The following is a 22,443-nucleotide window of genomic DNA, read 5'->3' as shown; positions in this document are numbered from 1 at the left end:
GTGTGGCATGCTAGGCTTTATCACAGGAGAGAATGTAGAATGACCATGCAGTCCAGGTGGTGCCTCTGACACATCTTGAAAGATCTGTTAGCATTTGCTAGAGAGGGTGGAGGGCATTCTGGGAAATAAAACCAGTGGAGCCAAATGCCTAAAATAATAAAGGAACCAATTCTATGTGATGGCATGAGGTAGAATGTGGCAGTGTGAACCAGCAAAGAGAACTGGCCTAGAAAGGTCTCTTGTTGTGTGCTCTTGGCTTTGCCCTGCTCTGTGTTAGAGGTACAGAGGAAGAGGAGAGAGAGAGAGAGAGCGCACGCGCAAGAGAGAGAGAGAGAGAGAGCACAAGCACACCAGGGTGATAAAGACAGAAATGCTGACTGACAAGTGACTATAGTCACTTAATATCTGTGAACCTTAATTTCTCTGTGAATGGGTTGGGAATTGTATGTTTAAGAGAGATAATGTACAGATGTAGTAGTAAAAACTGATAGAATTTCTAGCTTTAATGGGTATTGTCATTTTTAAGTTTTTATTCATTCTCTTTTTAACTTTAAAAATCAAGTGTATTTACTGTGAATTTTGAAAACAAATAGAAACATTTTCATAAGGCTTTTTATACATTGAAGATGCAGACTCAGTAGTGTTCTGTTTTTGCAGGTAGATGGTAAACACAGAAAAAAGAACTCAGTGTTTGAAAGACTTCAAATTGATATTCAACACTTGTGCTTGAGTAAGTTGTGTGACTTTCCATTGCTCTATGGCAGAGGAGACATGTCTGACTCTGGGAGCTGCTTAGAATCCTGTCTCCACAGACCTGTGCTTTGTTAACACTGGTGTACATGACTTAATAAATTTAATTTTTACTAAGGCAGGAATGATGGTACACACCTTTAATCCCAGCACTCAAGATGCAGAGGCGGGCAGATCTCTGTGAGTTCCAGGCCAGCCAGGGCTACATAGTGAGACCTTGTCTCAAAGAAATTAACTTTTGAGCCAGTCAGTGGTGGCACATGCCTTTAATCTCAGCACTCAGGAGGCAGAGGCAGGTAGATCTCTAAATTCAAGGCCAGCCTATGAGTTCCAGGACAGCCAGGGCTACACAGAGAAACCCTGTCTTGAAAAATGAAGGAAAAGAAAAGAAAAAGAAAGAAATTAACTTTTGAGTGTTGAAATTAGCCTTTAGACTGTAGGTAACACAACTCCATCAAAATCATTAAAGGAAATGAGATAATTCTCTGTGTAGCTAATGTATAAAATATATACCCTTATAATTTCTGTCACAAAGAAAGTAATTTACACATGCACACATGCATGAACACAAATGTGCACACACACACACACACCTCAGTCATTTGCCTTTTATTTGTACTTTTTCTAACATTTTCCTTTGGCTTTTTGTTTATTTTCTTTTTTGTTTGTTTGTTTGTTTTTTTTTTTTTTTTTTTTTTAAGATTTATTCTTTATTATTATGTATACAGAGCTCTGCCTGCATGTACATCTGCAGGCCAGAAGAGGGCATCAGATGTAGATGGTTGTGAGCCACCATGTGGTTGCTGGGAATTGAACTCATGACCTCTGGAAGAACAGTCAGTGTTCTTAACTGCTGAGCCATCTCTCCAGCCCCTTCTTTTTTGTTTTTTGAGACAAGTGTTCCACTGTGCAGCTCTGGTTGTCTGGAACTCACTGTGTAGACAAGGCTGGGCTCTTCCTCCTGCGTGCTTGGATTAAAATGTGCACCAGCACACCTGGCTCTTTCATATTATTTAAGAAGAAAATAATGTGAACCTTTGCAAGTACCTTCCATCCATGAATTTTAATCTAGTCTTGAGAAGCAGCCAGGCATCTGTATATGAGTCACTGTGTCCTGTTGCTTCAGGGGAGCCACGTATCATGCACTCCTGTAACTCCAGCACTAGGGAGGAGAGGCAGGAGGCTCCCCTGGACTACATAACCCATCCCAGGCCAGCAAGCGCTATGCAGTGAGTCAGGGGAAAGCTGCTTGTCTGTTTACCTGAATACTTTTCTGTGCCATACCATTAACACAGACACATTCTTAGGTTGTATGTTGCATTCTGTGAGAATTGCTTGGTCTCGCATCTTTCATCTCTGAAGTTCAAAGATTCTAAAAACCCTCCTTTTGAAGGACAGACTAATACTCTGTATCATAAGCAAACTAACTTAATTCTTACCTCCTTTCATCTCAGACAGGATTCCTGTGCTGAGGGAAGGAAGACTGCCTGTGGTAGGAATTGGGAAGCATCTGTGTGGGGTCGCCACAGGTAAGTGGGACACACAGGAACCTGTAGACTGACACACTGCACTGCAGCCTGGATGGCCCCCCACCTCAGGGCCACTTAGGTGCTCACGTTACCCATGTAAAAGCTTTTTAACCTAAACCAGTTTCACCCTGGGGTGGGAGGGAAGCGCACTATTTTGGCTCTTCCCACTTAGTCCATGCTTCTCAAGACCTTAACCCTACAGCGGCAGCTTCCCATGTCCCGTGCGCTGTCCCCATGCGCTGTCCCTATGTGCTGTCCCCACGCGCACCGTGTGAATCCCCTTTCACGCTGCTACAGATTCTCTTCGTGAGATCCAGCGTCATCAGTGCCATTCCTTCAGCTTCTTCCATCATTCTTGGCTCCCTGTGCTCGTTATTAATATGTCAGACCCGTCTGTGACACGCCGTCTCCTTCCCCTTCTTGAAACCCTCGGTCACTCTGCGTCTAGGTTTACTGTTGGTCAGTGTGGACTATGTCTGTTCCTAAATGCCATATCGCTCCAGCCAGTCCTAGAATTCCACTGTCACCACTAGAAAGAATTGGCCTAGTTCCTACTCACCCTTGAGCTCAGCTTTCTCCATGTTTCTGGAGGCTCCTTAATGTCATCAAAATATACTCTGCATAGCTTTTTCTTGTTTTTTAATTATCTGTTTAAATATTCAATTACTCTGCTGTGCTGGGATTTTTTTTTTCCAACACCAGTGTATGTGCTAACACATTGCTTGCTATATGAGGGACTCTGATTTGAATGAATGGTCTTGGCCACTTCTTTGTAACTTTGCTGCCTCTTTGTACCTTCTAAAAAGACGGTCCTTAAGGTCACTATGAAAGAGCTTTAGGTTGCTAATATCCTCTTTGTTTCTGAAATAACTTAATCCTTCTAATCTTTTCTCTGATTATTCTCACTTCTTAAAATTATTTTTAAGCCAACTGTAAGTAAAACAGCAAATATATGTTGTTAGGAAGTAATAGTTGATAGACCTGGGTGAAGAGGCACACCTGTATTCCCAGATACTCAGAAAGCTGAGCAGGAGGATCACTTGAGCTAAATGATCATATGCACAGATGAGTCTATGCACAATGTAGGCAACATAATGAGGTCCATTCTGTCATAAGAGAGAGAGAAAACAGACAGAGCCCCAGACAGACTATGAAATTACCAAATTAGCTATTGCTGTATCCAAATAATAGTTACCAATAGTGTTGCTGGCACAGTTAAAATTTAGTGTAAAGATGACATAAATTACATCCATTTTTATGTCATAGGGTAAAAAATTTTAGAAGAGCATTTGTTTTTAGTTAGTATGATATGGCAATCTAATCAGAGAAAATAGAAATTTTATAGCATACATTTGTGAACTTTGCAATATTGCCAGTATGGCACTTTAGAGGGCTTATTCTGTTTTTAAATTTTGTTTTGTTTTGTTTTTGAATTTTTATTTATTTTTATTTTACATGTATAGATGTTTTGCCTGCATGTATGGAAATACAGTGCTTGCATGCCCAGTACCCACAGAGGCCAGAAGAGAGTATTGGATCCCTTGGACAGTTTTAAGCCACCCTAAGTGTGCTTTAACACTGAGCCATCTCTTCAGCCCCTAGTATGGCAGGGTTTTTTGTTGTTGTTGTTAGTGGTGGTGGTAGTGGTGGTGATGGTGGTTGGTTTTTTGTTGGGTATTTGTTGTTGTTTTTAATTTTTAAAAAAGATTTTTTTATTATGCCTGCATGTACATCTGCATGCCAGAAGATGGCATCAGGTCACATCATAGATGGTTTAAGGGTTACAGGGAATTGAACTCAGGATCTCTGGAAGAGCAGTCAGTGCTCTTAACCTCTGAGCCATCTCTCTAGCCCCCTAGTATGGCAGTTTTAATCATTGCATCCTCAGTGTTTTGTACATGCAAAGCATTCAGCAAATATTTGCTGAGCAAATGCCAACATACAGGAAAGCTGTTCAGCCTACTTTCCATATTGAAATCCCCTTTTCTCAACTTTTCAATTCATCACTATTTGTTGTGACCAGCCTACATTTCAAGACTAGCATCTTAGCCAGCTGTGCTGGCACACACCTGTAATCCCAAACGGGAGATGGAAGCAGAAGGATCAGGGCTCTGAGGTCAACACCAGCTGTTCAGGACCTGTCTCAAAACAAAACAAAAACAAAACCTAAAACTACCTTCCTGAACCTGGGTCAGTATGCTAAGTGAAATCACCTCCCTTCGTTTCTTTCCTTGGGGTTTCCTAAGCTCATAACTTTAGCTGGGATAGGAGAAATGAAAGGCAATGCTAATTGTTGGACAGAAGTTTTTCAGATCATAGGACTTACGCTTGCTTTAGTTTTATTGGGAAGTACTCTATGCAAAATAAATCAGTAGAAAAATTAAGATGGCAAATTTGAGAAAAAATTGTAACATCTGATAGAATTGTTACAATATATAGCTAAGTAGGTTTTTTTGTTGTTTTTGGTTGTTGTTGTTGTTTTTAAACTGATTTGTGTTGTTGTGTTTTGTTTAGCCATACTGCTTACGGAATCAAAAAATACTTACTTTTAAAGATGCTGTGGTTGGGGGGGCATGTGATTGTGTTTGCAGATCTTGCATTACGATGTTTGGTTGAAACCTATGCTGCCAGTTTTGAGGAAAAGAATGAAGAGCCTCTAGCCAAACGCTTGAGGAATGATAGGACAGAAAAAGACAGTTACACTTCGGCCAAGGAAGGAAATGAAAAAATTGTCCCGGAGACACAGACCCCTGTGGCTGGCATTGTCATTGCCCTCTGTTGTCACCACAGGTGTGACTGGAGACATTACGTGGGCAAAGAGTACTTCCAGGCCCTCGGCCTTGGGGCAGTGGACTTCTACTATTTCCAGAGAATGAGTAGTTGGGCGACGTGTGGGATGAGGACGTCTCTGGAAGCCTCAGATGTTACCACGAAGGGAAAAGATGATCAAAATGATGATGATGATGATGATGACGAGGAGCATGAGGGTGGAGGAGACAGACTCGCAGATGGCCATGGTTCACCTGGGTAAGTGATGGCTGTAACCCACCAACTGAAGGGGAGCATTTTATCACCATAAACTAGACCCCTGCTGGCCGCTGTGGGTAATATTGCAGGACCTCCCACAGATGCCTAGAGCCTTGGATACCGTGGACCCCCATATGTTAGCATTGCAGTTACCTCCTCTGCCAGTCTAATAACCAAGATGGCTGCATGGTAGCCACTGAGTGTGGGTATGCTCGGATGGCCATGTGCTAGGCCAAGGTTCACTGCCCAGCTAGGAAGGAGTTGGGTGGCATGTGACACACCATGCTACTCAGAATGCCTTGACCAGGGGTTCATTTTGGGAATTTTCCATTTAATATTTTCAGACTGTGATTGACCTTGGGCAAGAGAAACCAACGAAAATGAAATTGAGTAGTTGCTTCTTAATCTTTTGACTAAGATCAAGTATAGAAAGGGAAACTGAGTAAGAAGAAGGATTCCTTCTTTTAAAGATGACTTATCAACAATATAGTCAAGAAAATATGGTTTACACTCTGTTTTGGGTTTTTTTGTTTGTTTTGTTTTGTTTTTTTGAGACAGGGTCTCTCTGTGTAGCCTTGGCTGTCCTGGACTCACTTTGTAGACCAGGCTGGCATCAAACTCACAGCGATCCTCCTGCCTCTGCCTCCTGAGTGCTGGGATCAAAGGCGTGCGCCACCACACCTGGCTTACAGTCTAATTTTAGAGTAAGCTAAAATGTGTTTTAATTGTGATCATAAAGAAAAGTTTGGGAAGCAAGAGACATAGCACCTAGTGTTCTGTTGGCTAATTAGCAGCTTTGTAGTAAATAGCAGTGACCAAAGTTGTTATGAACTTTTACAAAACTTTATTTTTTGTGTGTCTTCAATGTAGGATTCTTACTGTAGAAGAAAAGAAGAAAATAGGACAACTTTGCAAACTGCTGGTTGACCAAGGCCGGCTCCAGTATTTGCAGCAGAAGGGCTTCAGGCCAGCCCTACGTTACTACACAGACCCATCGGTGTCTCTGGAAAACGTACTCTTGACTGCCGTGCCTGTTCAGCTGTCAGCGCAGGAAACAGCCCGTTAGTGAAGGGAAACACGGGCATCACGTTTGTCTTCCGCAAAGAAATGGAAACTCTTTTCAAATTATATTTTGATATTCACAAAAATATTCACCAAATTCTCAAGGTATTCCCTTCCAACAAGGCTCTTTACGTTACTTTCTCCTTCAGAATGTATAGAGATTGGCATTTGAGTCAGCAGTTGACTTGCTCATCTGAAACACATATAATACAGCAGCACAAAGTTACATTATGAACTCTCTGTGTATTGATCTAGCAAACTTATCTTTGGTTTTATTGTTTTGTTTTAGCTCTGGTTGTAATAGCCAGTGCTGGTTTGTAACAAGAATTAGTCTGAGTCTGAGGCTTTTTTCCAATACAGGTCTAGAAAGAATAATTATAATTTTCTCAGACACTGACAAATGTAGGAATTGGCGAATGGCATCACCTTTGAGGTTCCAGAGCCAGAGCTGTGTGTGTACACTCTAGAGTCTCACACCAAAACCAAAGAGATGATTTCAAGGGAATAATAATCTTTTTTTACTTTAGGTCTTTGTTAGATAATTATCTAGTTCAGGGCTACACAGAGAAACCATGTTTCGAAAAACAAACAAAAAGAATTGTCTTTACGCGAGGCAATGGTGATACACACCGTTAATCCCAGCACTTGGGGAGTCAGAGGCAGATGGATCTCTGTGAGTTGGAGGCCAGCCTGGTCTATAGAGTGAGTTCCAGGTCAACCAAGGCTACACAGAAAAACCCTGTCTCAAAAAGCCAAAAAAAGGGGGGAAAAAAAGCCCTATGCCATGTTATTTGTGTCACAAAATTTGTTTTGTATCATTTAAAAATGTATGCCCATAGTTAAAAAATAATAATCTACAATAAGCACAATTTTGGTTGTGTCAGAAAACATCCAACATACTCCAAAATTACACTGCTACAGTCCTATGAACCATTTGCTCAATCATAATAGTTCTGAGTACATTATAGGGAGAAAAGTTTGTGGTTCAAGTGCGATCCTTAAGAAAAGATTACTGTTTTCCCAACCTTGTTTTTTTTTTCTTCTTGTCTCACATAAGAGCCTTAATGTGAACTAATGTGTGTCACGACTTCTGGACTTTCAGACTAATGTTTAGCAAGCGCCCTTGAACTTCACCTGCACAGTTACTGCATCATGCACATCCCAGAGGTACATCAACCTCACTGCTAAGATGTAGCTCATATTCAGTCTCTCCCTCATCACCCTACCCACCACACCAGCTTCAGTAGCTCATTCCCTGGGTACCAGCATCCAGCTGGCCCAGATGGAGACAGACTCATCATAAACACTGTTTTCCATAGTTAACAGTTCTGTCGCCTACTTGGCTGATATTTCCTAGAACTAGGCCACAATCTTTTGAACGTTGCTGCTGACCATTCCCCAGCTTGTCATTCCCACCAGCTTCTGTGACCTCCAGTGGCTCCAGTGGCTCCTTCCTAAGTCAATATTCCTAAGCAGCCTCTTGACACTGGAGAAGGGTTTCTCCCAGTGGAAAGGCTGCCGCTGCTCTCCCTGGTTGCACTCTTTTTCAAAGTAACTATTTGGTACATGGAGTGACTTAAAATCTTCCTTTTACATCCCTAACTTTATACATTTGTATTAATTACAAAGCCAATGCTTCTGTTTCTATTATTATTATTTCACTGCTTTTATTAACCAGATAGTATTCTTTGGTTTATTCCTCTGATTTTGTATTATTTTATAACTTTTCTTGATTATAGAAATGCTTCATTCTAAATTATGCAATTAAGTGGTTGTAATCTATATATTAAGCCTCATAGTCGGTAAGTGTTGAATAAAGTCCATGTTCTCAATATTTTTCACTCCTGGGTCAAATTATGTTTTCGTTATTACTTGTAGATTATAGAAAAACAGGATGATGATCAAGGTCTGCTCATGCTCAGTCTGACATGTCCACCACTTGGTAGACAAAGGCAGTGATTCTTCAAGAATCAAATCTGAGGGCTGGAGAGATGGCTCAGGGTTTAAGAGCACTGGCTGCTTTCCCACAGGACCTTGGCATCCAACAATCTAACTGCAGTTCCAGGGGATCTGACACCCTGCATCAGAGCTGTAGCAGGCACTGCATGCACATGCTGCACAGACATACATGCAGGCTAAACACCCATGCACATAAAATAAGCTAATTAAAACCTAGGCTGAAGGGGTAGCTATTATCTCAGTGACAGGGCACTTGCTGAAGGTTTGAATCCCAGCCCTGGAGAAGTGTGTTTACAGAGAGAACTAAGTACAACTACGTTTTCCTTCATGTGCTTGTGCGGCAAGTGCTCAGCTCATGAAACATTTCCCCCAATCCATTTGAAATGCTGTCTTTACAGCTTTGCACCTAGTACTTACCAAAATTATGAACAGAATCAAAATTCATTTCCCCCTCCTTCAGTGTAGGCCAAATGAACACAGTTTGATGGAAAAGACAGCATAGGGTGAGAAAGCCATAAAAGAATGGAAAAGATAGAACTTAATTGTGCACACACTCTTCAAAAATATTGTGGTGTTCAGATCACTTACCTGCTCTCCGTGACTCTTGGATGTATGCGTGCATGAACTGAACCCCAAATAACTCCTGCTCCTCCTCTCCGTCTGAGCTGTCACTGGGAGGAAGTGTCACTTCCAATCTCAATGGATTGTCTCGAAAGTTGACAAACCTAGCAGGTCACCAGAAAACAGTGTTTTTATAGGTGCCATACAAGTGTATGCACATGTATTTCCCTGGGAAATGATCAAATGACAACATATGGAATTACTCTTTTGTTTTGTGAGGCACAATTTTTCCCTGGAGACTTGGCTTTCCTAGACTTGCTTTGTAGACCAGGCTGGCCTCGAACTCAAAGTGATCCACCTGCCTCTGCCTCCCAGTTGCTGGCATTAAAGGCTTGTACCACCAAACCACAAGAATTACTATTTCTTAACTGGTTTCAATAACAGATTATCTTGCTGGGATCTAATATCCGAGAATCTATAGTTTCTTGCTAGAAGAAACTGTATATTTTCCCCTAACGCTTACAAAGACAACTATTAGCTCATAACATGGTTTGGGGGTTTGGACTTTTTGAGACAGAGTTTCTCTGTGTAACAGAGCCCTGGCTTTCCTGGACTCGCATTGTAGGCCAGGCTGGCCTCGAACTCACAGAGGCCTGTCTCTGCCTCCCAAGTGCTGGTGCCTTCATACCCAGCTATAACATGTATTTAATGTGAAAGCAAGTTGTATCATAAATACATGGTGATATTCTTTTGAGTTTTATATTGTAAAGGAGGTTTGTTAGTAGTATAAAGAGACTTTTTGGGGCTGGAGAAATGGCTCAGAGGTTAAAAGTACTGCCTCCTCTTCCAAAGGACCTGAGGTCAATTCCCAGCAACCACGTGGTGCCTCACAACCATCTATAATGAGATCTGGTGCCCTCTTCTGGCCTTTAGGCCTTACATACAGGCAGAACACTGTATACATAATAAATAAATAAATCTTTTTTAAAACACTTTTTGTAATATTGTCACCAACAAAAGACATTTCTTTAAACTGATAAATCCTAGTACTGTTTTAGTTTCAAGAATTACTTCTTGAACAAGCTTGATCAATGTTATATGAATCACATTCATGAAAGTATTAAATTCTAACCTTGGGAAAATGTTTAAGTGTTTTCTTGAGCTGGAGAAATAACTCAGTAGTTAAGAGCACTGGCTGCTTTTTCACAGGATACAGGTTCTATTCCCAGCACCCACATGGGAGTCCAACCCTCTCTAACTCCAGTTGCAGAGGATCTGATGCCTTCTTATGCCCTCCAAGGGTACCAGGCGCGCAAGTGGTGCACAGGCCAGACACCCATACACAAAAGTAAGGTAGGTAGGGGTGTGTGTGTGTACACACACAGTCATATACAGCACAACCCAAGTGTATTGGTCATAATCTGTTTTGCTGCATTCTGCTTCTGGGTATCAGAGTGGCCGTGCTCTCACACCTTTTTACCTCAGATTTGTCATTTCTTCCATGCAGCCTGGAATATCTTGTAGTTTGTTATTGCTGAGAACAAGAGTCCCCAAGTTTTTCATATTTCTGATTGTCTCTGGTAGGCATGTTATTTCATTCCTCTGTAGCCACAATGTATGTAAACTTTGCATTCTGGAGAATGAGAATTCTGCAATCAGTCACTTTGAATATGAAAGGCTGGCCTCTTAATGTACCATGTAATTTTAAATTAATTTAAATAATTTACTTATGTATAATTATTTAACATTTAATAAAATGCATTTATTGATTTAACAGACTTCATTCTTTCTTATTACCTAGTTGCCAGGGAAACTACATCAGGGAATTCACTAAGACTAGCTTTCATCCATTGGCAGAAATAAAATCAACATTTATACTTCTGTTTTTCAGAGCCTTGTAAATGAACAGCTGTAAATGTCACCTAATTTGAATCTTAAAAAATCAGGAACTATTAATATACCCATTCTGGGCAAGGCAATCTTAGACTCAAGCCAGGAGCCCTGAGTTCAAATCCAAGTAATGCCAATCACCGAGACCCAGGCATAAGTAAAAAACAAAACTGCATCAATTCCCTCATCTTTTTGTAGTCTAACAGAAGTGCCTGGCATGCACCAAGTGGTGCATGCTGTTACTGTGGTATGTTCTTGATGATGTCTTAAAAGCAAGTCGTCTTTCCCCTCCCCAAATCCTTTTACACAATAGGATGAAAAAGATCTGCTGAAAATAAATTTCAGAGTAGTCCATTGTGATTATTCATGGTCTCTTAGTTGTTTGGTTTATATTGTTTCTTGTTTTTCATAGGTGGCTTTGAGCTGTCAGGAGCATAAAGTCTATTTTACCTTTCTACTGTGTCAGGAAGCTGTTGAAGGCTGTTGCCTCCCATATCCAGCCACTCGAGGGCAGGCATGTCCAACACAGCAGAAGGGATTGTAGTGAAGTGGTTCATGCTCAGATCAAGGTGAGTGAGTTTTAACAGTTTGCTGAGCTAAAGAAGAAAGTGGGGTTTTAAAATAATTGTCCACAAAGTGCATTACTAGAAGACTCACACATGAGTTATTTAACATAAAAATTCATATTCCAAGAGCTTTATTTAAATAGCTCATGGTAAATCACACATGAAACAATAACTTCTGGCACGACACTTGGTTTAGCTTTGTTTACACACAGGAGTCCACAATAAATAAAATAGAAGAATAACAGGACCGGGCTGGAGAGATGGCTCAGTAGTTAGGAACACTTGTTGTGCTACTTTAATCCCAGTACTCAGGAGGCAGAGGCAGGTGGATCTCTGTGAGTTCGAGGCCAGCCTGGTCTACAAAGTGAGTCTAGGACAGCCAAGGCTACACAGAGAAACCCTGTCTCGAAATATCGGGGGGAAAAAAGAAAGAAGGAAAAAAAGGATAACAGGACCTGGGCATCAAAGACACTGCCGAAAGAAAGAAATAAAAAGAAAGAAAGAAAGAAAGAAAGAAAGAAAGAAAGAAAGAAAAGAAAATTGAGTGGCCTGGACAAAAGGAAAATGAAATGAAAACTTGTATTTAAAGACACTTTGTCTTCCAAGACAACCAGAGACCAGGGTTGACAGGACCTATGTGGTAATAGTGTCCTGCACATGTAGATGCAGGCAGAGCACTGTATATATAATAAATAAATAAATCTAAAAGAAAAAAAATTTCACTTAATCCCAGCACTCGGGAGGCAGATGCAGATGGATTGCTGTGAGTTCAAGGGCAGCTTGTTCTACAAAGCAAGTCCAGGATGGCCAAGGCTGCACAGAGAAACTCTGTCTCAAAAGAAACCAAACAAACAAAAATAAATAAAAGTAAAATAAGCTTCACAACCCAATCTTGAGCAGTGTAAGTTTGTCCTTAACCCTCTGTGTTATCCTGACTCCATCTTTGCCACATCCGCAAGTTACCTGCTCTAGCACTCTGTTATTGAGCTACGTCCCCAGCACTCAGGAGACCTGGGTACAGTCCCACCTCTCCAGCCCATGAAGCTTATTTTTAAACAGATGGAAAACAGTCTCAACTATTTGTGTGATAGCTGGGTTAAGAGAGAAACTAAGGTGGACAATGATGGCACACGCCTTTAATCCCAGCACTCGGGAGGCAGAGGCAGGTGGATCGCTATGAGTTCGAGGCTACCTGGTCTACAAAGTGAGTCCAGGACAGCCAAGACTACACAGAGAAACCCTGTCTCAAAAAACAAACAAACAAACAAACAAAAATAAGTAGGCATGTATGAGCGGGCATGTATGAGTAGGCATGTATGAACAGACTTATATGAGCAGACATGTATGAGTGGACATGTATGAACGGGCATGTGTAAGCAGGATTGTATGAGCAGGCATGTATGAGCAGGCATGTATGAGCGGGCATGTATGAGCAGGCATGTATGAGCAGGCTTGTATGAGCGGGCATGTTTGAGCGGGCATGTATGAGCGGGCATGTATGAGCGGGCATGTATGAGCGGGCATGTATGAGCAGGCATGTATGAGCAGGCATGTATGAGCGGGCATGTATGAGCAGGCATGTATGAGCAGGCTTGTATGAGTGGGCACTATCCAGCCCAGGATTCCCCTTATGGTAAGATTTTAAATTAAAGGTCAAAGAGAGAAACCCAGTCATCGAATAGTGCAGAACAGTGACAAACAAGAGAGGAGTCTTTTGTGCTAAATAGAGTTTCTCCTAATAAAAGACTTGCTTTCCAGTAGAAAATGCTTTTCACTAAGTATTTCTTTTCTAAAATAAAATTCATAACATTGCCTTATCAGGTTTGTGTGTGTGTGTGTGTGTGTGTGTGTGTGTGTGTGTGTGTGTGTGTGTGTGTGTGTTTCAACAAGCACATGCCTGGGAAGCAAGCTATTAGTAGATGCAAACAAAGCGGACACTGAGCCGGGCATGGTGGTGCACGCCTTTAATCCCAGCACTCGAGAGGCAGAGGCAGGCGGATCGCTGTGAGTTCGAGGCCAGCCTGGTCTACAAAGTGAGTCCAGGACAGCCAAGGCTACACAGAGACACCCTGTCTCAAAAAACCAAAACAAACAAACAAACAAAAAAACCAAAAAACAAAACAAAACAGAAAAACAAAGCGGACACTGAGGTTTGCTGACCTCTGCTGGGAGGTCACTTATGTCTCTGTTCACAGCCAGCTCCAGCTTCTCCAAGCTGGCACAGTTGCTCAGTTCTTTGGGCACAGTCTTGATTTTGTTGTAGCTAAGAATCAGTTCCTGAAGTCTAGTGAGCAGACCTAAACAACAGCAACAACAACAAACAACACACAACAGGAAGTGGATGAGCTCAGCGTTTCCTGCCACTAAGTACTACTTACATACCTAAATCACATTGGCAAATTCAATTTTATTCCCTTTTCCCATCTTTAGTTTTCATTAATTTATTTATTTAATCACTTTACAGCCTGATTACAGCCACTCCCCCCCTCAGTCCCACCCTCACCCCTCTCCCCACATTCCCTCCTCTCCTCTGAGAAGGCAAGGCTCCCTAATGGGTACCAACCCACCCTGGCACATCCTCTCCCACTGAGGCCTGACAAGGCCGCCCAACTAGGCCCTTTCCCCATCTTTAAACAAGGGGGAAGCAGTGGGACATTCATTCTGTTTTACTGGGGACCAAGGTGGCTGTGGATGGCTCGGCCCCTGCCTCCATGCATCAGAACGGGCCTTGATCTCCAACACAAAACCCATAAACAGTAAGTTAGAGCCTGAGAACTTTTGTGTGTTTAGGAACGTTGTCTCCCTGGTTGATGAATCTTCTGACTTCATTGCCTTCAGTGTGTTCTAGGATAAATAGTCAATGCATAAATGCTGTTTTCAAAATACACAGAATATTCCCAAAAGCTTTTCTCGCATTGAAATTTTATATATCAGCCCAATAATTCCAAAAGTTTGGATCCTCTAAAGACTATAATTAGATGAAATGTTTAAGTTTTTTTTTTCAAGTTTCAGAGATATATGAATATAAGACTTTATTCTCCAGGTGTGGTGGCGCACGCCTTTAATCCCAGCACTCGGGAGGCAGAGGCAGGCGGTTGATGTGAGTTCAAGGCCAGCCTGGTCTACAAAGCAAGTCCAGGATAGCCAAGGCTTCACAGAGAGACCCTGTCTTGAAAAACCAAAACAAAAAATAAAAACACCAAAAAAAAAAAACCAACAACAACAACAACAAACCCATAAACAAACCCCAAACTTTTATTCTATGTAATTTTTTGATGGGAGGGTTGGTTTCTCAAGACAGTTTCTCTATGTAACCTTTGGCTGGCCTGGAACTCACTCTGTAACCCAGATTGGCCTTGACCTAAAAAATCTGTTTGCCTCTGCTTCCCTGGGTGCTGGGATTACAGGCATGTGCTAACACCACCCCCGGCTATTCCATGTATTTTAAGGGGGGAAACTGAAAGAAAGGAAGGAAGGAAGGAGGAAAGGAGGGAGAGAGGAAAGAAGGATGCACACTGGCAGGTAGACAAAATCACACAGGAATATAAGTGTCCTCTTTACCAATTCCTCGGGGGATCTCTGAAATTGTGTTTCGAGATAAGTCTAGCACAATGAGGTTCTGGAATCTTCCAATGAATTCAGGAATTTTCAGCAATCCGGTCCTATGAAGTTGCCATTCCTGTAGCTGATTCAGTTTCAGTAAGGAAGAGGGGAGAGTCTAAAGTAAAAAAAATATGTGTACAGTCATCGCACCGCCTGAACTATTCGAGCATGGTTCTGCATGTCTGTGACACCATGGGGTCTGTGGAAGCACTTGAGGACAGTTGTCCTTTTTCTGAGACAGCATTTCTCTGTGCAGTCCTGGCTGTCCTGGACTCGATTTGTAGACCAGGCTGGCCTCGAACTCACAGAGATCCGCCTGCCTCTGCCTCCCCGAGTGCTAGGATTACTGCGCCAGACCATCTACCTAGTTGTCCCTTAATGGGCAACATTTCCGGGTACTTTGTGCTACTTCTACTCCGAAAACCTTGACTTTTATTATTTTTTAATTGTTAAAAATGTATTGTCACTTTATTATACAAGTAATTATTTATTTTCTTTGTTATTAATTACTAAATCTTCAACTCTCATCCATAGTATAATAAGCAAAAATATCGTATGTTGACCAATAATGGATACACATAGAAGTTTGTCCTAATGAATGACTGTGCTGTACTAGACTATCCAAGAGCACATACATAACGAGAAATGAGAATATTCCAGGCCAGGCCTTGATGACACACACCTTGAATCCCAGCACTAGAGAGGCAGAGGCAGGTGGATCTCTGAGTTCAAGGCCAGCTTGGTCTACAGAGCTAGTTCCAGGATAGCAAAGGCTACACAAAGAAACCTTGTCTAAAAGAGCAAAAAATAAAATTAGAAAAAAAGAAAAGAGAAGAGAGAAGAGAATAGAAAATGAGACTATTCAAAAAATTATTTTAGTAGTTTGAATTCTCTTGCACTTCTATTATTAAGTATTTTCTGGGCCTGTTTGTCTGTTTTGAGATGTGATTATGTACATAGCTCTGGCTGCCCTAGAACTTACTGTGTAGACCAGGCTGGCCTTGAACTAACAGAGAGATCTACCTGCCCCTGCCTCCCAAATGCTGGAATCAAAGATGTACATCAACACTTCCAGCCTATTTTATGAGTTGTTTTTGTTTTCTTTTAACCCTGTCTCAAAAAAAAAAAAAAACCAAAGCAAAAAAGAAGGATGTAGAGAAATATCCCAAGAGATTTGAGTTCAGGTGGGGTGGGAACAAATAAACTCTTTGACAAAGAAAAAAATTTATGTGCTTTACTTTCTTTAATTGTTCGTGTTGTCCAAATTCACTTGTGCTATTCACATGAGAATTTCTAACTATCTTATTTATTTATTTATTTATATTTGGTTTTTCAGGACAGGGTTTTTCTGTGTAACAGCCCTGGCTGTCCTGGACTTGCTTTGTAGACCAGGCTGGCCTCACCCCTGCCTCCTGAGTGCTGGGATTAAAGGCGTACACTACCATGCCCGGCTACTATCTTAGTCTTAAATACAGTCTCAGCATATCCTTTCAGGTGTTCACACAAGGGTGTGAAGGCAGACAATCAAAAACTGCTTCCTTACCTTCCATTCTTCCTTTTCTATCTTCAAAATGACCCTTCCATCTTCCCTGGTGACCTTTTCTTTGAGTTTAGTTAAGCTGACTCGGTCTTCCCAGATGCGCACTAGCCTGAGACACCAGAGCATGGTTTTACTCATAGGTAGTAACAAAGTAGCATTGAAAAGGGTCAGGACAACAATGAGAGAACTAGATAGAGGCCACGCTTAGCTTGAGAGCAAAGGGTAAAGGGTGAATGGGAGGGGCTGAAGGGAAGAAAGACAATGTGGAATTTAATTACATGTGATTTTGAAAACAAAAAACAAAAAAAACTACTGAGCCAGTGGTGTTAGAAATCAGATGAAAGGTTGCTTTGCAAGGATTGTAAATGTGGTCAGTACCACAAATGTCCTGTTGTAAAAGTAGTCACTCCTCTGGGAGCTGTCCTTGTCAAGTTACTTTCTCGTCTTCACCTGGCAGTTAAAGTTCTAAAGAAAAGATGTACTAGCTGGGCGTGGTGGCGCATACCTGTGATCCCAGCACTCTGGGAGGCAGGGACAGGTGGATCTCTATGAATTTGAGGCCAGCCTTGTCTACAAAGTGAGCCTAGGATAGCCAAGGCTACTCAGAGAAGCCCTGTCCTCCCCCCCCAAAAAAAATATATATATAATATATATTAAGTGTTTGCGATATTAAGTGATAATCTTTCTGTAGTTTTTTTTGTCACTGTTGAGGATAGAATCTAGGTCATCATGCATGCTAGGGAAATATACTACTAGATTTCTTTAGAACCCAGAACCCAGAAGGTCTGAAGACCATCACATAACACCACGGGGAATGCTTCCTGTTTCTGTTGCTGTTACATCATCATCATCATCATCATCATCATCATCATCATCATCTTCATCATCATCTTCAGGCAGTTCTCACTATACAGCCCTGACTGGCCTGGAACTCACAGACACCAGCTTGCCTTGGCCTCCTGAGTGCTGCCCCCTTATTTAGTTCTGCATATCAACTAAGCCAAGCATATGCATTGCTGGGAAGATTAACTTGTAGAAAAATAATAGTTTGAGGAATTACAGGTACTGGTCCAAGGCAGTCAAGCCTTGGAGACGAGCCTTGCAGCATGTAATCTTCCTGCTTATTGCTCCTAGCACCTTTCTCTAGAAGTTTCTTTTTTTTTTTTTTTAAATGCATGTGTGGCCAGGGGGTGGTGGTGCATGCCTTTAATCCTAGCACTCTGGAGACAGAGACAGGCAGATCTCTGTAAGTTCAAAGCCAGCCTGGTCCACAGAGCAAGCCTTGGGACACCCAAGGCAGAGAAACCCTGTCTTGAAAAAAAAAAAAGCATATGTGTATATATATTCATTTGTTTGTACAGGAGCAGATGCACAAATGTGTAGAGGCCACATGACAGTATAAATATAAAACTTCATCCACCTCCGTTTAGACAGTATCTTTCATTATCCTGGAGCTTACCAGTTACACTAGACTGGTTGATCAGTGTGCCTCAGGGATCCGCCTAGCTCTGCCTCCCTGGCACTGAAATTACAAGCTGAATGCCACTGTGCCTGGCTCTTTTATCTGAGTGCTGTGAATCAAACTCAGGTCCTCAAGGTTATAAAGCAAGTTCTTGACCAACTGAGCCATGACAAAGGCACCCCCCCCCCTGTTTTGTCCCCCCACCCACCCAAGACAGGGTTTCTCTGTGCAGCCTTGGCTGTCCTGGGCTCACTTTGTAGAGATTCGCCTGCCTCTGCCTCCCGAGTGCTGGGATTAAAGGTGTGAGCCACCACGCCCGGCGACAAAGGCAACCCTTATAAAAGAAAGTATTTAATTTGGGTCTTGCTTACAGTTTTAGAGAGTTAGTCCATGGACATCATGGTGGGAAGGAGACAAGAATGGTGATAAACATTAGCTGAGAGCATTACATCCTGATCACAAGCGACAGACTCGTGGGGGTGGGGGTGGGGGGAGAGGATGAGAGAAAGAAAGAGACAGAGAGACAGAGACTGGGCCTGGCTTGGGCTTTTGAAATCTCAAAGCCAACCCCTAGTGACCCATCTCCTTCAGCAAGGCCACACCCCCTAATCCTTTTCAAACAGTTCTATGAACTGAGGACCACTCACTCAGACATATGAGCCTGTGGGAGCCATTCTCATTCAAATCAGCACACCCGGGGTTCAAATCTGCAGCACTCACGTGATGGCTCATCGTCATCTATAACTATAGTCCCAGGGGCTCTAACACCCCCCCCTTCTGTCCTCTGAGGGTACTGCGTGCAAGAGGTACACAGACAGACACGCAGGCAAACGTGCATGCAAAAATAATAAAATAATAATAATAAAGAAAACTTTAAAGCCGGGCGTGGTGGCGCACGCCTTTAATCCCAGCACTCGGGAGGCAGAGGCAGGCGGATCGCTGTGAGTTCGAGGCCAGCCTGGTCTACAAAGTGAGTCCAGGATAGCCAAGGCTACACAGAGAGACCCTGTCTCGAAAAAACCAAAAAAAAAAAAAAAAAAAAAAGAAAACTTTAAGACTATTTTATGGTCTGGAGAGATGGCTCAATAGTTAAGACCACCCAGAGGACCCAGATTCAGTACCCCGCATCTGCATGAGAGCTCATAACTCAGTAGTTTCAGGGGCTCCAGTGCCCTCTTCAGGTCTCCATGGGTACCTGCACACATGCGGTAGATAGACCTACATGCGGTCAAACATTCATATGCATAAAATTAAAACGACTCTTCTTAAAGAAGAATAGCTTGAGTTTCCAGAAAATAAAAATTTGTCAAACTCCTACTAAATGATCTAACTATAAATATGAGATTAGGAGTTGTCGCTGATCTAAAATAAAATGCCGTAACATACTTGTACTGAAATTCCTTCTCTCGCTTCACCTCTTCGTTGTGTTTCTTTATCCTTTCTTCCCAGACTTCCTTTACGGCATTGACGGCCCCAGGACAAGCCGCATTTGCTGTCATGATTTTTTCCACATTGTAGTCCAATCATCTGCTTCATTAAGTTCTGAAGATCTGAGTCATATAGGCCACGTCGGAAAAGACCTGAGTGAGCCAGAGGAGGAAAACCCATCGCGATACAGAGTATTAGTGAGCACCATAGCAGTCATGGCAGTGTTTGTGGGATAGCTGTATCTTCCCAAGACTACATTTATTTACTTCTCCCTCCCTCCCTCCCTCCTTCCCTCCCTTCTTCCCTCTCTTCCTCCTTCACTGTTTTACTCAGAGACAGAGTCCTCTGTGGTGCCCAGTTTGGCTTCAAACTCCTGATCTGAAGCAGTGCTCCCACCTCAGCTTCCCAAGGAGGTGGCCATAGGTGCGCACCAGCACGCCCAGCTATTCTCCACATATCTGCATGCCATACCTTGTTCTCAACCATGTAAAATATGATGTGAGTATTCATATGAGGGCACTAACCCTTAAAGAGCACAGGTAGCAGGAGCAGGAACTGCTGCCCCAGCTGCTTCCTTTGCTACCATGTCATTCATGATAGTGAAAAACCTACAACTGGCCTTGCATCCAACTATGGGAAAGTGAGTAAACAGTGGATCATAAGTCTGGAACCTTCAAGATGGTTCAGTGGGTAAAGGTTTGCCCCTGAGTTTGACAACATGCAGAGGCCCTAGGCCCCACCTGTGTCTATAACACAGGGCTTTCACACAAGAAAATTAAATAAGGCTGTTAAAAAAGAAAGAAAGAAAGAAAGAAAGAAAGAAAGAAAGAAAGAAAGAAAGAAAGAAAGAGGAAAAAAAAGAGGCTGGGTGTGGAGGTGCACGTCTTTAATCCCAGCACTTGGGAGGCAGAGGCAGGCAGATCACTGTCAGTTCAAGGCCAGCCTGGTCTACAGGGCGAGTCCAGGACAGCCAAGGCTACACAGAGAAACCCTGTCTCTGGGAGAGACAGTTCAATGACTAAGCATTTTCTCCTCTTCTTGAGGACAGAAGTTCAGTTCTCAGCATCCACATCGTGAGGCTCCCACTGCCTGTAACTCCGTAGGGATCTGATGCCTTCTTCTGACTTCCAAAGATACCCACACATATATGGTAGAGGATTCCACAGAAATGCACTCACACATATGTTTCAAAATAATATAATAAATAAATATTTTTTTAATTTTAAGAAAAAGAGTAAGAGTACTAATAAGAATTAGGAAGTGTCTCAGGCAGAGGACAGAAAATACGGAAGCAAGAGGCCACAAGAAGTGTGACCGTGACCAGAGCGTGCTACACATATGCAGCAAGATGATGTGGTGAAACCCTTTGTTTATACTTAACATTTAAAAATTTTTTAAAAAGCAATCAAGTAAAAACAATAAGATGGAAAAAAAGGCAGGAAATCCAAATGGCAAAAAGCATAAACTGTACTTAGCCTTAAGATTCTATGGGTTAAACCATAATAAACTATGTATAATGCCATATCAAAATGGCTGATCATAAAAGACAAACTACCAATTATTGATGAGAGTTTGAGTGAGAGGAATGTTCCCCTGGTGCTATGTACTGGTGGGATTGTAAGGTGGCTGTAACTATTTTCTTGAAGAGCACAGGTGACATACAAGGTGTGTATGTTCCCACTTACTAACAGGTAGAAATGTAAACAAAGTATCCCCTAACAGTGATTTTTTCAAAATAGCTTAATGATAGCAGCAACAACAATAATAAAACAAATGCCTCCTGGAATTTTACTTTCCCATGGATATCTTCATTTGGCAGGCCCAGGATGCTTGCCAAATTTTGTCTAAACTGTAGGTTTAAAATTAAAATTATTCAGGCGCATGGAGATAGACAGAAAAAGAAACAGGAAAAAAAAAGCTGTTAGAAGAAAACATAGAGTTGTTATGTCGTTGGCAATATGCAGAAAATTACTAGGACGGGGATGCTATATCTAAGGAATGCACGGAGCCCACAAACAGGAGCTGAGTGTGAGATCTTTCTGCAGTCAAGAACCGTTGGGGTCAGGTATAATAGTACATGTCTGTTCATGGCCTGAGGCAGGAGGATGGTAAGTTTCAGACCAGCTTAGGCTACATAACAACGCCCTGGCAAAATAAGAAGAAAGAAAGGAAGAAGAGAGGGAGGAAGGGAGGAAATGACAAAAGAAGGAAAGAAAAGAAGACAGGTAAAAATGGAGGGATAAAAGAAGAAAGGGAGAGATGGAGGGAGGGAAAGAGCCTTGAAGAACATGTCCTGGTGACCTAACTGCTTGGGCATGTCACCTATAATTTATTGTCTCAGATGTCAATAAATTTAGAGAGTGTGCTAAATACTTTGAATGATATAAAATTAAAATATCTAGAGAATGCAAGCTATCTCCACATTTGTATTGCTTTATTACATATAAACTCTCACTTGTTAACTTTTTCATAGGTGGACATTAAATATTAGTCATCTTTAATATTAGTTTCCTTAAAATGACAGATCTGCCTCAGGAAAAAAAAAACAAGTTTGTAATAGCGCGTTTCTGCATGCATCTAACATCTTCATGAAGGAGACGCACTTAGCATAGCAGTGAGGTGAGCACATTGATGTCTGCATCCCAAAGTTAAAACACACACACACACACACACACATACACACACACACACACAAACACAACCTTAGATTCTAGCTTGGAGGGAAGCCCATCTCTTGTGTCCCAGAGGGTAACAATTACATGAGTGATTGCAACCCCCGTAAAAGGCTCAAAAGTTAAATTCAAGCTCGGCTCTACGTCGGTGCACCCGCACGGTGAAATCATCACTGGCAGTTTATTAACGGATAAGGAAAGGAGGAAAATTGTTTGGAAAAGCACTTACCATCGGGGGACACTGCAGCCAACGAGCCCAGAGCTCCCTGGTTTTCAGCTAGAAACAGATCACAAGGTGACTTTTTTGTTTGTTTGTTTTCCCAGTGTGGATCCAAATGAGTAAAAACCCCCTGTCGGGCTGTAGCCAAGTGAAAAGTAATGTCAGCCTGGTTCT

General features: G+C 42.0%; 2 protein-coding genes across 3 annotated transcripts in view; one reads left to right on the top strand and one right to left on the bottom strand.

Annotated features, from left to right (window-relative positions):
• The window catches only part of TRMT13 (tRNA methyltransferase 13 homolog), a 15,647-nt gene extending 7,445 nt beyond the window's left edge, over positions 1-8,202 (top strand). Inside the window, exons 8-11 of one of the 2 annotated variants that reach the window (XM_084757264.1) lie at positions 658-730; positions 2,205-2,279; positions 4,871-5,306; positions 6,177-8,202. In XM_084757264.1, the coding sequence (XP_084613390.1) occupies positions 658-730; positions 2,205-2,279; positions 4,871-5,306; positions 6,177-6,372 (780 nt within the window). In that variant the 3' untranslated portion in view covers positions 6,373-8,202. Of the gene's footprint in view, positions 1-657; positions 731-2,204; positions 2,280-4,870; positions 5,307-6,176 lie in introns of those variants that run through there. The other variant, XM_084757265.1, reaches the window with a different exon arrangement.
• LRRC39 (leucine rich repeat containing 39) lies at positions 6,427-22,443 on the bottom strand. Its single transcript, XM_084757269.1, has 9 exons — positions 22,279-22,443; positions 19,336-19,529; positions 16,491-16,596; positions 14,906-15,062; positions 13,505-13,641; positions 11,229-11,374; positions 10,369-10,521; positions 8,916-9,052; positions 6,427-6,561 (listed from the first exon to the last, which is right to left on the bottom strand). Exons 2-9 carry the CDS (start codon positions 19,446-19,448, stop codon positions 6,542-6,544), a joined length of 969 nt encoding a protein of 322 aa, XP_084613395.1. The 5' UTR covers positions 19,449-19,529; positions 22,279-22,443; the 3' UTR covers positions 6,427-6,541.

The sequence above is a fragment of the Acomys minous genome, assembly GCF_964271855.1.
Source record: "Acomys minous genome assembly, chromosome: 14".
NCBI lineage: Eukaryota > Metazoa > Chordata > Mammalia > Rodentia > Muridae > Acomys > Acomys minous.
This window is presented reverse-complemented; position numbering and strand designations above follow the sequence as displayed.